The sequence below is a fragment of the Pestalotiopsis fici genome (genome assembly GCF_000516985.1).
Source record: "Pestalotiopsis fici W106-1 unplaced genomic scaffold PFICI_Scf_4, whole genome shotgun sequence".
NCBI classification, from domain to species: domain Eukaryota; kingdom Fungi; phylum Ascomycota; class Sordariomycetes; order Amphisphaeriales; family Sporocadaceae; genus Pestalotiopsis; species Pestalotiopsis fici.
Genome location: NW_006917094.1, coordinates 1,004,644 through 1,020,290, shown reverse-complemented (window position 1 = coordinate 1,020,290; position 15,647 = coordinate 1,004,644). Strand labels below are relative to the sequence as shown.

Genomic DNA, 15,647 nt, shown 5'->3' with positions numbered 1-15,647 from the left:
AAAAAAACAAAAAAAAAAAAAAAAACTGCGCTTTCAAGTCATGACGCAGACTGCTTTCCAAATGCCTTTCTTTCCCTGCCCTTGAGACTCAACTGCTGGCGTTGAACAAGGAACTTCAATTCGATAGTTCAAGCTCAAAGCACTGCAGCGCCTTATAATAACGAGTAAGCCACGGCAGAAAAAAGTAACGATCTACCTGGATTGAATGATCACGAACACTAACAGAATTTCATAATTCACGTTTCATGATGCAGCTATCATAGCATTGGGGGATAGCGATAGATCTTTAAGAAGTGAGAAGTCCCTATTGGCAGGTTTGCCAATTATAGGTATTGTAACGGGCTTCAACTAAATTTAAGGATTTGTACTCCCCATTATCTCTTATTGTTTACAAAAAGATTTAAAAAAAGGCTCATTAGATATATCCAACCAATTATAGAATATATCTTTTCGCACGAGTATAGCTATTCGATCAATCCATAAAAGTTATACAGCGTCCCTCCAAAGTCTAATTATCTCCACCGCGTGAGCTATAATCGACCCTTGCTAGTTCATGACGTTGAGCTAGTCACCATGATCCCTGCACCATGGCATGAGTACTTAAACATGCATTGAGATAGTATGCCGTAAGACAAAGGCGATATATCATTTGTCTGCAGTAATCTCCCCCAAAAAGACCGTTACGGGCCAGAAAGTATAGTTCCTACCACAAATTCTCAAGGCCGCCTGTAGTTAAGCTGACATACAAGCCAAGTTGAAATCATGTTCTATCGTCCCCTCCTCCTTCCAGCCTCGCTGGCTCTGCTCGGGTTCGGCTCCCCTCCGAGGACGTCGGCCTGGGAGATACCCAATTCGCCGACCCTCGACGACTTGCAGAGGCCAATGCGTGCCGGTGTATACGGCGACGACGTCGATATCATTAGCGGGAGCCAGTTTAGCGGTCTCAAGACGTATGCCAATTTGCCGTACTTGAACTGCATCGCGGATGCAGAGGCCGCGGGCAAACCCTATGATATTGCCATCTTGGGTGCTCCGTTTGATACTGTATGTAGAGTGGTTTCAAACATTCAAATACTTTGATGCTAAGAAGTGCTATGCAGGGTGTTACGGCACGTCCAGGTGCTCGGTACGGACCTACTGGCATCCGGATCGGAAGTCAGAGGATAGCCCCGGACATGGCCTGGAGTGCATATACCGGTTTGTGTTACCCCGATTGTCTTGATATTATCGGAATTCCTATAAGAATAAGTTTCTTGTCTTCTAAACTGCTGATCCTCCTCTTCTCAATAGGCAAGAACCCACTCAAGTCCTGGGCCACCATTACAGATTGCGGCGACGCGCCGCTGACCTGGCTGGATAATACATATGCGCTCAAGCAACTGGACAAGGCGCATAGAGTGGTTTCAAGCCGCAAGGCTGCAGATGTGTCTCGGTCGACAGTCCCGAGGATCCTCACTCTCGGCGGCGATCATACAACGACCCTATCGGCCCTTCGCTCCGTCAAGGAGAGGTGGGGACAGGTGGCTGTCGTGCATTTTGACAGTCACATTGGTGAGTTGAATCAACTTGGGATCATCATTAGTGAACTCTCAATATGGCTGACTTTTGTGGAAAACAGATACCTGGGACCCAAAGGTTTTGGGTGAGTTACTTGAATATAATCATCATGACTTGTATAGAAGAGGCAATTAACCCAAAGAATAGGAGGCGGGATTTCGGATTATGCGTAAGTCGCAGGAATCCTTTGACTGCCAGTTCTCGATCAGAAAGCTGACTGGTTGATATTCTTCAGCGGCTTGAACCACGGAACATTCCTGCACATTGCCCACGAAGAGGTATGACTCACTTATACTCGCCGTTACACCAAGTCCGTTGAAGACCGGTAGATTTCTAACCTCGTGCCACGGCCACTAATAGGGTCTCATAACCAACACGTCTCTCCACGCCGGCATCCGCGCCCCTCTCGCCCGTCGAAAAGGCGACATGCGCAACGACCTGCGCTGTGGCTTCCAGTCCATCACGGCCCGGGACCTGGATTATATGGGCGTTGCCGGTATCATTTCGCGGATCCGTGAGCGCGTCGGAGATACCAAGGTCTATGTCAGTGTCGATATTGACGTGCTCGATCCCGCGTTTGCTCCTGGTATGTTCCTTTCATTTTCTTTTTCCGCCTCCGAGGGTATAAAATGCAGCATCCTGAAATCTTAACTACATTAAAAAACCTGTACTAGTCCACTTGCTAACCTATCTCACAGCTACCGGAACTGCCGAACCTGGCGGCTGGACCTCGAGAGAATTGCTCACAATCTTGGACGGGCTGAGTGGAATCAACATAATTGGTGGAGATGTGGTTGAGGTTGCACCAGTCTATGACAATCCCGGAGAGACGACGGTCTTGGCTGCCGCTGAAGTTGCTCTCTCTCTAATTGGACTCATGGTTGACCAGTCGGTCAAGGCGCTGGGTGAATAAGGTCAGAAACAGCACTTGGGGAATAGTTTCATAAGGTAGAGTGTATAGCTTTCAAATACAGCTAGATTGGGAAGTACGTAGAAGTCTATAGGTCGTGCTCTCAAGGAGAAATCACCGCATGAATGCTGCGCATGCCATGATTCTCAAGTAGGAAAATGGAGAAAACAAAGTAGACTGAGAAAACCCTTCGTCCCTCCGTACACCGTATTATGATTCAATCAAAATGCTATTGGGGTGGCGACGGGAAGATCTGCAACGCCTCTTTCTGATAATACACAGGAGCGGGAAAAACTCCTTAGACTCTGTCCAGCTTGCGACGCTCGGTACGAGTGCGCTTCATCAACTTCTTGTACTTCTTCTTCTTCATCTTGAGCTTCCTTTGCCTCTTGACGCTGATGGCGTGCATCTCGTTGGCCTGTCCACGGACCTGTTCCCGGCGAAGCTGACGCAGAGCCATGCGCTCAAGGAAAGACCGTGGTGCCGTGTTCTCCTCGACCAGTGTTGGGCTGTGAGCCATGATCCGGACCTCGCCGTTGGGCTCGGTGGTCTCCTCTAGGGTAAAAATAGCCTTGTAGACGCGGGTCTGAGGTTGAGCGTCCACGGCGTCTTCAGCTCCGGCCTCGGCAGCTGTGTTCGATACGGGTTGGGGCAGAGGAGGTGGGCGGAAAGGCAGGAACTGTCCAGACATGGCGTTCAGCTGGATGTGAATGCTGCCCTCGGAACCATCCGCTTGCCTGACTTCAATCTTGTGCATGTTATCGTGAGCGTGATCCATGCCTGCAGCATCGTGCTGGGGGGCGATGGAGAGACCGTGCATGGGCTGTTCGAGGTCATCTACGGTCCTGGAAAGCGTCGACATGACATCGTTGTATTTGCTGTTCTTGCTTCGGGGAGCGAAAATCTGGGCAAAGGTCTCGTCGCTGACGGTCTTGGGGAAGCCCTGGGTCACGGACATGGGCCTGTGCAGGGAGAAGAAGGAGGACAATGCGACAGCTGCGGGAGGAGAGTCATATCAGCTACATGGTCATTCAGGAAAAGCAGACAAATCAGCGCAACGAACCTTCCTGCGGCACATGGTGTGTGCTGGGAACACTGGGGAGCTTCTCGACACCAGTCGCATTGTTATCCTTGGCCTTGCGCTTGCGCTTCTCGCCAGCAGGCTTCTCGGCGGACTTTGACTGAGCAGGCGAAGCCGTCATCTGGCCGGCCGGCAGTCCCTTTGGCGAATCATTTGGACTTGAAGGTTTCGAGGACGAGTACCGCCGCCTTTGCTGGTTTCTGGGGTTGTATGGCAGGGAGATGGCCGAGGCGGCAGTTGCGCGGGCAGCCGTGGGCGCAAAGTTGGAGAGGATCGAGGCCGGCGGCGTGGCGACCACGACCCGGCGCACAGATGAGGGCAGCATGATGGTATTGCCCTTTGGGTGCGCAGAGGAAAGATGTGGAAGTTGTGGGTGTTGTTTCGTTGGCGGTCAGAGGGATGACGAGGACTTCAAAGAGAAGAGAGCCTCATGTGATGGGACCGTTGCACGGGTTTCCAAGGTTTGCAAAAGAGGCTCTGGCGCCAGCCAATCCAACCAAGCAGCACACCCTAGCTGCTAGTCCCATCTCTGGTAGGTCGGTAGGCGCCGGTTCCGATTTATGGCCGCCTTGCGCCAAAACATTTGCCCGAGCTTTTCTCTGGCGGCGGGGGGTTCACGGTACGTACCTGCACAGGGACCTATCTAAGGAGTCACCCGATAACAACATTGGAAAAAGGCCCCAATAACCGCTACAAGCTAACACCACCGATCGGATCAGCAGGTGCACTGTCACAGTGAGGCTTATTGCGACGTGCATCAACTCAAACCATTCATGCTCGCCCCTTACCTCATATCGCATACACGTACGGGTTGACGGCCATGTGATACTGAGGGTGCATCGGATCCATGGTTTCACGGATCCACTTTGACACGATTCTCCTGAGCAATTGGAAAGGTCATTTGGATGTACGCCAACTTGGTCTATCACAGGGTCCAAGGGAAACTCTTCTCTAATTCCAGGATTGTGTTTTGTGATCAAAACGAAAGGAGGTTCTTTCTGAGAGAATGGAGCTCGGAAGACACGACTTCCATGAAAACATGTATCTCGGACGGGAGAGAAAGAGCACCAAGATGATAGTATCGCCGATGTTCAACAAGAAGCTCGAAGATTACCAAGGCAGATCTCAGTATCGCCAAAAGTTAAAACGACAGGTACACTTGTGTAAAGAAAGTCGAATGAATGAGTTATATCAGTAAGAGTACTGTACATGCTTCGGCTAGGTGACTGTGGTCGGTCTTGCTGCACCACAAAGACATTCGAGACAACGACATTCGTAAACTCATTTGAATCGTCAGAGCCGGAGCAACGGGAGTCGGATCCGTCCGACTTGCAAAACTCAGAGACTTGGAGATGATGGAGCCGTCGTTGTCTTCGTGATTCCTACTGTGTTACGGCACCGATGGATCAACAGGACTATGCCATAGTATCGAAAGACGGGGCCTTGAAGTGGTCCTCGGCTACGGACTGGTGTTATCTACGGGTCCGGACAAGCCGGTGGGGGACGGGCGTCCCGCGCTACAGCACGCCGGCCAGCTGCCGTCCGTCAGTGCGTCACATGCTGAAGCAATTAGTCCATCTCTCACAGATATAAAGTCAGCACTTACCCTTGGGCTCTGCCATACATTGTATCTATGACGCGCCATAAGTGGCTGAAGCCTAACAGTAGAGATTCCCACGCAGATCAAGCCAACATTTGCGCTTTCGTGGCAGAAGTACCTGGCTGAGAACATGGTATTATAGCACACGTGAGTATAGGAGTCCCAAGGGCGGATGGTCTAGGAATGAGATTGGAACAAAAGAACTGCAAACGACACTTTCCTCGGCCTGCTATTGTCTATGTGCTGCTTTATCCATGAGTTTGATGTTCGCCCTGCTTAAACCTCTGCGGGCTTATACTGGGAGCTATATAAGACTCGCAATCTGATTATTATCGGATCTGGATACCATCACCAAAAATATATCAAATCAGCTTTCTGGAGAGGTAGGTTGCCTTGTGACGCAGATTTGCCTTTTGGAAATTCGTCTCTCGGGCAAATTCAGGGATGGCTCGCAGGTAATAAATGATATTTCGAAGAGGGATTTTTGGCTTTCCATGTATATCGGCAAGAAGAGTAACTAGTTGAACGCGCCTTGCGGGACTGGCCATATGGTGTGTGTCTACTGAAAAACTTTTGTCTTCTCGTCGCCCAACCAGAAATGAGACCATGACAGAACCCTTATCCTCAGGGTCTAGCTTTGCCCAACATCAAAGCCTGAGTTCATATCTGAGACCAAGGGTATGGGTATATGTATTTGTAGACCCACCTCAACCTCAACCTAAACATCACCCTAGGTCTAGAACTTTTGTCAGATGAAATATTGTCAGCTCATGCGGGTAATCACAACACATTACTCCTTAAAGCAAGGGCTAAGCGAAGCTGCATTTCACCTAGGCATTCAAAAAGGGTGGACTGTATTGTATACATGCCTACTGTCCCAGCCCAATTCCTCGAATGGACATCAAACCATGTGCGAGGACTAGTCATAGACACGAGGACACTGGACCAGGTATCCGTTTCGGCCTTTGAGACTTGAGGGGTAACAAGCCAAAACTTATGGATGACTAGAAATTGAAAACAACCACGCTATCTGTAAGAACGGAGTTGTTGTGCGAAAAAGGTTGATGCACAGAGCCCTTAACCTCAGGGGCGGAGTGAATTGGAAGGACTGGTGATTACTGGGTGGTTGGCACCACGTGAGGGGAGCCAACGACTAACAAACTACTAGTATATGACCTTCAGATAATAGGTGTAAGCGTTTTCCTTAACACTTGTAGCGTAGAATCATAGTCTCGGGACTGACCTTTTGCTTAATCATAGTGTCATTATTTTTGCCTTCTTTCCCCTTCATAAATCGCTTTTCTTTTTGGTGGAACGATAAAGAGAGTTATATTGTTTTCTCTTCTTTGGCCAAGGGTTGATTAAGCAGAACCAGGATGGCAGCGCTATCCCACTACTGTTCTGTTCGTCCTCGGCCCTTGTCTAATCTGATTCATCAAACTCAATCATTACAAACCAATACATGATCCGAGTTTGAGTGGCGCTATGGTGTAAAAAAAGGGGGGAGTGGGAAGCTGACAAACGAAACCGTCAGAAGGCAGACAGACAATTGAGGTTGCCAACCCTGACCTCTCCGCCGCTGCTTAGTTGACCACAAAATGAAGAACTTCTCAGCAGAGAAGAATATTCCAAGAAAAAGGACGACCCATCTACGACCGGGTTTGACTTTCCCGCCTAACCGGCGTCAAATGTCCGAGGAATGAACCTCTGATATTGTTGTGAGACACTCGCCGGGAGTGTTATAAAACTAGGCGGGGATCCGGTCAGCCAATCCAAATCTGAACTCCCGGTAGCATGACTCTCTCTCTCTCCCTCCCCTGCAAAGCATTTGTCTCTAGTGCCTTCCTTTGCCGAAATATGGTGATACCGATAGGTATACCAGTAATGATTGATAGCAGTAAAATCTAGTGTTGGGTCATCCTTATTCATGCCCGGGCTGGCACAACGCTGTGACGGCTTGGCAGGGTTGGAGCATCGCTCGGCAGTCCGGGGAGGGCTCTCAAACCACTCATCTGCCGCCGAGCTCGGCCTCCAAGGCACCCGTGCTGTGGGGATACTCTTGCGGGCGCGGATCCTCAGCCTTCCACTGGTCCGGTATCCCGCTTGGGGGCATCGGCACCTGGCCAGGTTGATCCTGCCGGGCCAAGTTGTCTTGGTTGTTTGCGTCCGGGACGGTTCTGACAAGCTGGCGGAAGCGCGAGACCTCATCGAGGATCATTTGGCGCATATCGGCAACCTCGTCGACAACTTCGAATGCAAAGTCAAACGTTCTCGGGCAGTCGGGTTCATCCGACGCATCGTGCCAGATTTGGAGGTAGGGGTGCTCAAGCGCAGCCTCGACCGTAATGCGGCTCGACGGGTCGAAGGCGAGCATAGCGTCTAGCAGGTCGTTGGCGCTGGCGTTGGCATTGGGGAATAGGGAAGGGAAGGGCTTTCTAGGCATATAAGGCAGGTTTCGCACGTATTCCTGGGCTCGGGGAGAGCCGATGCGGCTGAGAGTTTCTTCGTTAGGAGTTCCAAGGATGTGTAGAATCTGGTTGAGCTGGTCGACGTAATCCCTACCCTTAAAGAACGGTCGACCCCCAAGAAGCTCTGCGAGGATGCATCCGACAGACCAAACGTCAACTGTGTTTTACCCATTAGCCAACAAGAAAGAGGAAGAACTCATATCGCGCAGATGGGTGCATCAATGAATGCACCGCGAAAGGTGACTTACTAGCTTTGGTGTAGTTCTGGAAGCTGAGCATGATCTCCGGCGCACGATACCATCTTGTCGCGACGTACTCGGTCATGTACCCGGCATTTTCTTCCGGGTCGATCGAGAAACCTCGCGCCAGGCCAAAATCGGCTATTTTGAGCTCGCAGTCTGCGTTAACGAGCAAATTGCCGGGCTTCAAATCTCGATGAAGCACGTTGGCCGAATGGATATACTTCAACCCGCACAGGATCTGGTAGATGAAAGACTGGAAATGCGCATCGGTGAGGGGCTGACCGGATCGAATAATGGCTGCCAGGTCGGTCTCCATCAACTCTGTTTCGAGGCAGTGTGTTAGCTAGTCACGGATGTAGGACGATGCAGAAGTTTACCTTCGTAGAGATAGGCCTCGTTGAATTGGCTCGGTCGGGGAATGTCCATGTCATACAGGCAAGTGATCTAAATCGTTCGCAGGATAACTGTCAATATGGCTTACTCTCGCAATACCCCGCTGACGCCGACACGCGGGACTCGGAGCAATCAAGGAAGGCCTTACGTTTCGATGGCCCCGGAAATGCTCCAACAGCTTGATCTCGCGCAATGCGCGCTTGGCCAAAATCTTTTTGCTGAAGATATTGGTGATCTTCTTGATAGCGACACCTTCGCTGGTCGCATTATGAACAGCGGCGCTGTTGCGACAAAGCGGGGAGTCAGCTTGGGTTCAGACAATATTGCGGGCGCGTGGTGATTTGAAGAATGCGTTGCTTCGAAGAATGCGCAAAAACAATCAAGCGGACTTACCAAACAATGCCGTACGCTCCCTGGCCAAGCTCCTTTGTCACAGTGTATGTGTCCTCGACGATAAAGTCTTGGTTGAACACCTTGAAGACCTTACGGCCCTGTAGTTCGGCCATCTTGGATCACGCAAGCGTCGGGCGACGGCAAGCTTGTGCGGAGCGGTTACGGGCCAGCTCAGTATGAGTCGCAGTGGAGGCAAGAAACGAGAGGTGACTAAGTCACGGCTATACTCTCCGTTTCGATAGAGAGCCTTCTCACCAGGCCGATCTTGAAAAGCTAAAATGCAGATATACTATCCAGACAAGAAACGAACAGAATACTTGGGTTAAACTCAATTGTTATTAGAAAGGCACCGGCCCCCAAGGCCCCCGCCCCCACCAACAGAAACGACCCCTCTGTGGGTATCGCCGGCATGCACCGTTCTGGTCTAGGTTCTAATCTAACATGCAGCCTGCATGCCTAGGTAGAGGTACCTAGGTTAGTATGCATCTATGGAGATGATCAACATTGAAGTACTGGAATTATTTACATAACTGGACCATTTCACCTTCAATGCTTGTCCAGGATTCAATCCTTTACTTTTGTATTATATGTCTTATAAGCCGGGCATGTGCCACTCCCTCACCAAGATGCGCACCATAACACTTCCACTATCCAAATTATCATGTCGTCTCCAACTCTTCTCGTCACTGGTGTGACTGGTTTCATTGGCTTCAAAGTCCTCATCACCGCACTTGAAGAAGGTTATACTGTCCGAGCCGCCGTACGCTCTATTGAAAAATCCAAGACCCTTTCGTCGCACCCCAAGATATCGGCTGCGTGCCAGCAGGATAAGCTCTCTTTCATTGAGATAACTGATATCTGCCGCGAAGGTGCTTATGATGTTGCTCTCAAAGGCATTACCCACGTTATTCACCTGGCTTCGCCTCTCCCATCGCCTTTCCTGGACCCCCAGGCTGAGATCTATGAGCCGACTATCAAAAGCGTAAAAGCTATTCTCCAGTCAGCTCTCAACGCGCCTACAGTAAGGAAAGTCGTCATCACGTCTTCGTCCTTTGCCAACACTCCCTTCCCACCAGACCCTACCACGCAGGTCACCGCTGAATCGCGCGCGCCCAACCTGTCGGGCCCTTTTGATTCCATGCTTCCTGCATATATGGCGGGCAAGGTCGCGGGTCTGAATCTGACAGACAAGTTTGTCGAGGAGAATCGACCGTCCTTTTCCGTGGTGAACATCTTCCCTGGACTCGTCCTGGGAAGGGATGATAGAGCTACCAGCTTGGAGAGCCTCGGCGTAGGAACCAACGCGATCCTGTTGGGTGTCATCACAGGCCAGTCCGCAAGTTGGCCGCTTGCTTCGGGTATAGCCCATGTGTCGGATGTCGCCAAAGTTCATGTGATGGCGTTGAAGGAAGACATTACTAAAGATATTGGCGTAACAACTACGCATAAATTCAACGATGCCTGGGATATTGTCAAAAAGCACTTCCCAAAGGCCGTGGCCGATGGCCTATTTACCCAGGGCGATCAGCCAACTGTGCCTTCAAGCTGGGACCATTACCAGAACGAGATTAATTTAGGGTCTGATTACAAGACCTACGGAGACATAGTGGTTGATGTTGCCAACCAGTACCTCGAGCTATATGGTAAAGAGAAGGCATAGTTTGGTTATGACATTAGTCGCTAGGCCTTATAAGAATACCGCTTATTAGAAGTCTCTATCTGTCACTCGATATATGGTTTTAGGCAATCACGCATACTCTTTGTAGAAGCTGTTTGTGTGGAAAAATCAATCTACACCGTTATTTATCGAACATGTTCGATAGTAGCCAACGGCGGTTCAACATTAGTCAACTCGCAGGAAACAAATGGGACAGCCTGGTTCTGGTTGATAAGCTTGCCGGATTGATTTGTCACAACTCAACGAGTTGTACCGAGAGAGAAGCAAGGGAGGATATGCAAAGACACTGTTGGTGCATTGCAATGGACGTGCATGACACTATTAGTCGTTATGAGCAATGCGCCGCCCTTGTGCATAGCGTCATCAAATCTAGACTCTGCGATACTGTCTGACAGGTATTGTCCAGATCCACAAAAACTAGTACTAGACACGCATCTAACGGAGTGAAGCGAGCGGGTCCTTTCCATAGGTACTACACAGTATATACGGTTCCATCCGTTTTCCGAATGCCGCCGTAAGATACATCGAGGATTCTGCGGCACCTGGCGGGTACACTTACTCATTCCCTCTGGATCACGATTGTCATGATTGTTGTCATTGAGTTCTGGAGAACTACGACATGTTGGAGCGAAGCTCGGGGAAGGGCGATGTATCTATGGATGTCTCCCCGAAGTAATCACATTTTTGTATCATGTCCTACAATATTCGAGTCAAACAATCACAGCGATGACAATTTACTTGATTATCTTTCTCGACGTCCACTTTCCTGCTTCTCCAATGCAAAATATCATCGCTGCAGCGAAAGCGACCAAGTACTCTGCATTTTCTCTGCCCCGCTCTCGCATTGCCTATTTCTCGCAATAAAGAAACATCATTTCCATGGACCAAGCTCAGCTGTTACTGCTTCTCTTTTGCCAACAGGTCGAGATACTGGGCAACTGTGTCGACGACCATGTCCTCATAGGTTCTGAACTTAAAGCCCTTGATATCTATCTCGGTTTGTGTCGAGTCCCAATGAACAGGGGCGGTAGGTTGACTTCCTCGAGTAAGTAGACCATTGCTAACGGCCTCGGGGAAATGCTTCTGGACAATGGGCCAAGCATCGTCAAACGTCTGAGGTACAGACGCACCAATGTTGGTCGGCGCGTCGTCCTGGAGTCCCGTCAGGAAAAGCGTGGCAGCATCGTAGACGTGCGTGGCGCCCGCAGGCATTGCCATCTCGGCATTCTGACCGGTTACGGCTGCAAGAAGGATTCTATTGGTTCCTGCAAATATATCGCTTGACTTCAGAGCCCTCTCGTCCGTGCCAAAGACAAATCCTGGGAATACGTTGACAACTTTGAAGTCTGCCAAGTTGATATATGTTAACTTATCTCAACTCTTTTCTTTTCTTTTCCACCGCCGGTGCGAAGTTGGCTACTCACGTGGGTTCTTCTCCTTGACAAATCTGTCAGTAGCGTTGAGAGCACCAGCCTTTCCCATGCTATAAGCAGGCAGCATAGCATCGAAAGGTCCGGGGAAATCAGGAATTCGAGAGTCAGCAGTGATCTTTTTACCATCGGGAGGGAAAGGACTGTTTGCAAAGACGGACGATGCAATCACTAGCTTCTTGATGGAAGGCTCTTCAAGGGCATTATTCAAGATACTTGTTGCGCTCTTGATGTTGGGTTCATATATGCCTGTTTGTGGGTCAAGGAAAGGCGATGGCAAAGGTGAAGCCAGATGGATGACATATTCAATGCCTTTGATGGCTTGTTGGTATGCCTTGTCGCTGCAAATATCCTGCACTTCAACAAACTCCAACCGATCTGCCGGCAAGCCCAATGCAGTGACTTGGGGATGCTTGGCTATTGTGTCTTTTTGTCCAAGGGAGCGAAGAGTGGCTCGAACATGGTAACCAGCTTTGAGGGCACCAAGAAGAACCTTGAAGCCGATAAAGCCAGTAGTGCCAGTAATGAGGAGCTTGGGAGAAGACATGGTGAATGGGTTTTGAGGATTTGAGCGACAGAACGGGTCTGGCGACTAAATGCACAAAAATAACTTTTTTGTTGTTTGTATGAAGCAGCTAGAGGAGAGTATTTGACAGAAAGGGAAAACGACTCATGGCCAAGGGATCGAGGCCAATATATCTTGCAGCGAATTTTCATTTACTTTTGAAGTACTGTACTTGATCAGAGACATGATTATAATTCAAATGCTGAGGCCGAGGCTGATCAGCAATCCATAAGCCCGAAGGATTCGGGTACGTACCAGGGACATGGCCCTTGGCGGATTCAGCCAGTGCTAAGCGGCGCCCTAATGCCCCGAATGACTTCTCAACAACTGAGTGGTTGATAGCAATACCGGCACCCATGAACATAATGTTGAGGGCTCGTTGAACAAATGAAAATACAACGACTTTACCTTGAACCTAGGTATCTACCGTTAGGGGTAAACGATCTGAAATCCCACCAAGATCCCTAGGTACTAGGTAGGTACCTACAAGGTTTCATCATGTCTGACCAAATCACCATCGTAAGAAAAATGGCCGATGAAAGAGTCACCTGAAACTGCTAGCTGCCCAGTATTGTACATCTTGGTTGTCCTTTACACGTACTCATCAGCCCACCTGCCACTACATTGTATGCAATCCGCCTCCCAAGAGTGATCCGCCCATAACAAATCCTACTTCTCTCATTAGGCTCGGCAGAGTCTTCGGGCATCATCTTCTGCCCATGCCTCGCTTCCTACTGTCGGAGGATCAAAGAGGTCATTTGGGTCGTACGTCTTCTTGATGGCCTTCACCCTCGCGTAGTTGCTCTCGTAGAAGGTCTGCTGCCAGGAGTCCCCCTTCGGGAGCGATGAAAATCGTGGTTCGTATTCATTTCGCGCTGGTCGTATGCTAAAGGATCGAAATAAAGACAAAAGTTCGTGGTTGACAAGGCTATTTTGCTCAAAGCCCAAATGATGTAGTCGTGAAAAGTGACTGAACTGAGTGCTATTGCTTTAGGTTATTGTCTGATGGCTATAAAGTATGGTTTTCTTATGTTGCGTTTTTCCGTTTTCATCTCTTCTGGTATTTTATCTTTTCTTCGTTTCTCTTCCCTTCAAGTCTTTTTTTGTCAATCCGTGACTTCTGCTGCCTCTGATTGTTTTTGTCTAATGCATCTTCGAAGAGGAGCTACAGTTCTTCGTGAACTTTCCCATCTATCGGAATCAAGTCTGCCAGTACATGGAGAATGCTCCTACCGTCCGCCATCTTGACGTTAGGATCGGCACCATGCTTGAGAAGCTGTCTGGCTGTATGGATATGTAGTGTGCGTTGATCTGCCGTGACGCACGATGCACCCTCAAAAACCCGCATTATATACTGCAATGCCGTATAGTCGTTTCCATCTCGTGCATTGACAAGATCAGCTGAACAGTGAGGAAGTAGGAATGAAAAGGTAGCGATGCCCTGGGCAAAGACCTGCTCCTTGGGAAGCAGGGTCCACTGTCCATCAGCCGCCTCATGTAACGGTGTCCTGCCAAAGGAATCGTGTTTCCTGACCATATCGTCAAAGTCAGTGCCGCACTTTTCGTACAGGACCTCGATGGCTTGGACATTGTAATAGCCTGCCGCAATATGCAGTGGAGTCAATCCGACATCCCCTTCTAGTGGAATGAACAACTGCGCGTGGACGTCAGCTCCCCCGTCAATTAGGCGCCGTATCATGGCCGGGCGCGCCCTCTTCACAGCTAAACTAAGCACGGTGTCGACAATGTGAGTTGACACCTTGCCAGGCAGGGTACGATTGAGCATCGGGTCCTCTGCCATCTCCTCTTCGGTCGCATAATCCTCCGACCAGCGTCTCCGACGATCGACGTCAAGATATTCGCCGTCGTGTAGCACGAACCGACGCTGGCGCACGTCGTTGGCCGGTGCACCTCGGTTGAGGAGCAGTGTCATGATCTCCTCGCAATGGTTTGTGAATACCCCTTGTTTACCTAATGCTTTTGCAGCAGCTAACAAGGGCGTCCAGCCATCAGCGTCACGGAATCTGAGGTCGGCAGCAATGTCCTGAGACTGGTCCAACAGAAAGCGCACTGTATCTAGATGCCCGTGAAGGCAGCTGATATTGAGCAGACCATAATCACCTGGGCGGAAGCGGAAGTTCTTCTCAGGATGCTGTCGCTCGTAGTCCAGAAGGAACTCGAGCACTGAAGTAGCTCCCCAGGTAGCTGCATAGTCAAAAGCATCAGGCCAAAATCCCGAAAAGTCGTACGTTGCCCCCGGGCCCTTGAGCTTGTATGGGTACTCGGAAAGATACTCTTGGAGGGCGTTTACATCATTGCGCCGCACAATGGCGGATAGAGGGGTGTCATACTCGGGCTTGCACCATTGGTCTGTTGAATTGATCCCATTCGGAGATTTGTCAATTACCTTGACACTCTCAGCAGGTGGCTCCATCGACAATGTTGATTAGGCACCAGAAAAAAACAAGACGATGATGCTAAAGTATCAAGTGGATCGCGTAGTTGAAAACTGTTGGTTCGTGACACGCCACAAGTGGCTGATGTATGTGGCTATCTATGTGCAGTCTCTTAGAAGCTATTGGTTGTGTACCCGTTGTTCGCACGGTTCTCTTTTTCTTCCAACCTCGATGGATCACGTATAACATTTTCTTTATTTTCTTTTTCGATTCGACACGGACGTATCAGTATCGCCTCATTTGTCGTCAAGCTGTAGGGAAATACCAAAAAATCAAGCGAGATCATGAATCATCTAGCCCGTTTGCCTCAGCAGAGTAGATTGAACCTGAGAGAAAGTTGATATACTCATCGGATAATAACCAACTTTATGTCTCGGATTTGATGCTTTTCCGGAAATTAAATACGATAGGGTCAGCAAGTGAGCGGAGATGTTGTTCTAAAAAAATCAAGGGGTCAACATTGGCAACTATTCAAAAGACCGGCTAAGAGACCACTATGTCGGATGTTTCAAAGTCGAGGAGACGGGAAGAAGCCATATAGTCACCTAGGTTAGGCACGTTCCAAAGTTTGGCTCTGGTCTTGGCAGTTATGATTGGTAATCTCACTAGTTTGAGAGTCACGCTGGTGCTCATGACAATCAGTTACACTGTTTGTCAAGCAGAGTCAGTCATGGGCCGTGAGCCTTAGATTTATTCCCATAGATAAAAACCTGGCCCTTTCATAAAACTAAAGTGATATTCATCAAGAAACATCAAAGCAAAAGGAAGAAAGATTACAAGATGGACAATGATTATTATTCTTGGTAATTAAAAATAAAAAAGCAAAAGATCTCCAAAAAAAAAAAAAAAAAAAACGTACCAGTAGTGGTAGAAT

The 15,647-nt window shown here is 49.3% G+C and overlaps 6 protein-coding genes across 6 annotated transcripts; 2 read left to right on the top strand and 4 right to left on the bottom strand.

The window, feature by feature from the left end:
• Positions 1 to 762: 762 nt before the first annotated feature.
• PFICI_06290 (uncharacterized protein) lies at positions 763 to 2,470 on the top strand (the record flags this gene model as incomplete). The annotated part of the gene is made up of 8 exons (XM_007834871.1): positions 763 to 1,044; positions 1,101 to 1,197; positions 1,291 to 1,551; positions 1,619 to 1,642; positions 1,705 to 1,726; positions 1,793 to 1,835; positions 1,918 to 2,143; positions 2,256 to 2,470. 8 exons carry the CDS (start codon positions 763 to 765, stop codon positions 2,468 to 2,470), a joined length of 1,170 nt encoding a protein of 389 aa, XP_007833062.1.
• A 295-nt stretch (positions 2,471 to 2,765) lies between these two features.
• PFICI_06289 (uncharacterized protein) lies at positions 2,766 to 3,873 on the bottom strand (the record flags this gene model as incomplete). The annotated part of the gene is made up of 2 exons (XM_007834870.1): positions 2,766 to 3,463; positions 3,531 to 3,873. The coding sequence occupies 2 exons, from the start codon at positions 3,871 to 3,873 to the stop codon at positions 2,766 to 2,768; spliced, it is 1,041 nt and encodes a 346-aa protein (XP_007833061.1).
• A 3,283-nt stretch (positions 3,874 to 7,156) lies between these two features.
• PFICI_06288 (Mitogen-activated protein kinase spm1) lies at positions 7,157 to 8,757 on the bottom strand (the record flags this gene model as incomplete). The annotated part of the gene is made up of 5 exons (XM_007834869.1): positions 7,157 to 7,773; positions 7,865 to 8,179; positions 8,236 to 8,302; positions 8,400 to 8,532; positions 8,645 to 8,757. 5 exons carry the CDS (start codon positions 8,755 to 8,757, stop codon positions 7,157 to 7,159), a joined length of 1,245 nt encoding a protein of 414 aa, XP_007833060.1.
• Positions 8,758 to 9,305: 548 nt separating this feature from the next.
• PFICI_06287 (uncharacterized protein) lies at positions 9,306 to 10,304 on the top strand (the record flags this gene model as incomplete). Its single annotated transcript, XM_007834868.1, has 1 exon — positions 9,306 to 10,304. One exon carries the CDS (start codon positions 9,306 to 9,308, stop codon positions 10,302 to 10,304), a length of 999 nt encoding a protein of 332 aa, XP_007833059.1.
• A 915-nt stretch (positions 10,305 to 11,219) lies between these two features.
• On the bottom strand, positions 11,220 to 12,299 carry PFICI_06286 (uncharacterized protein; the record flags this gene model as incomplete). The annotated part of the gene is made up of 2 exons (XM_007834867.1): positions 11,220 to 11,668; positions 11,747 to 12,299. The coding sequence occupies 2 exons, from the start codon at positions 12,297 to 12,299 to the stop codon at positions 11,220 to 11,222; spliced, it is 1,002 nt and encodes a 333-aa protein (XP_007833058.1).
• Positions 12,300 to 13,482: 1,183 nt separating this feature from the next.
• Positions 13,483 to 14,751, bottom strand: PFICI_06285 (uncharacterized protein; the record flags this gene model as incomplete). The annotated part of the gene is made up of 1 exon (XM_007834866.1): positions 13,483 to 14,751. The coding sequence occupies one exon, from the start codon at positions 14,749 to 14,751 to the stop codon at positions 13,483 to 13,485; it is 1,269 nt and encodes a 422-aa protein (XP_007833057.1).
• Positions 14,752 to 15,647: the final 896 nt, after the last annotated feature.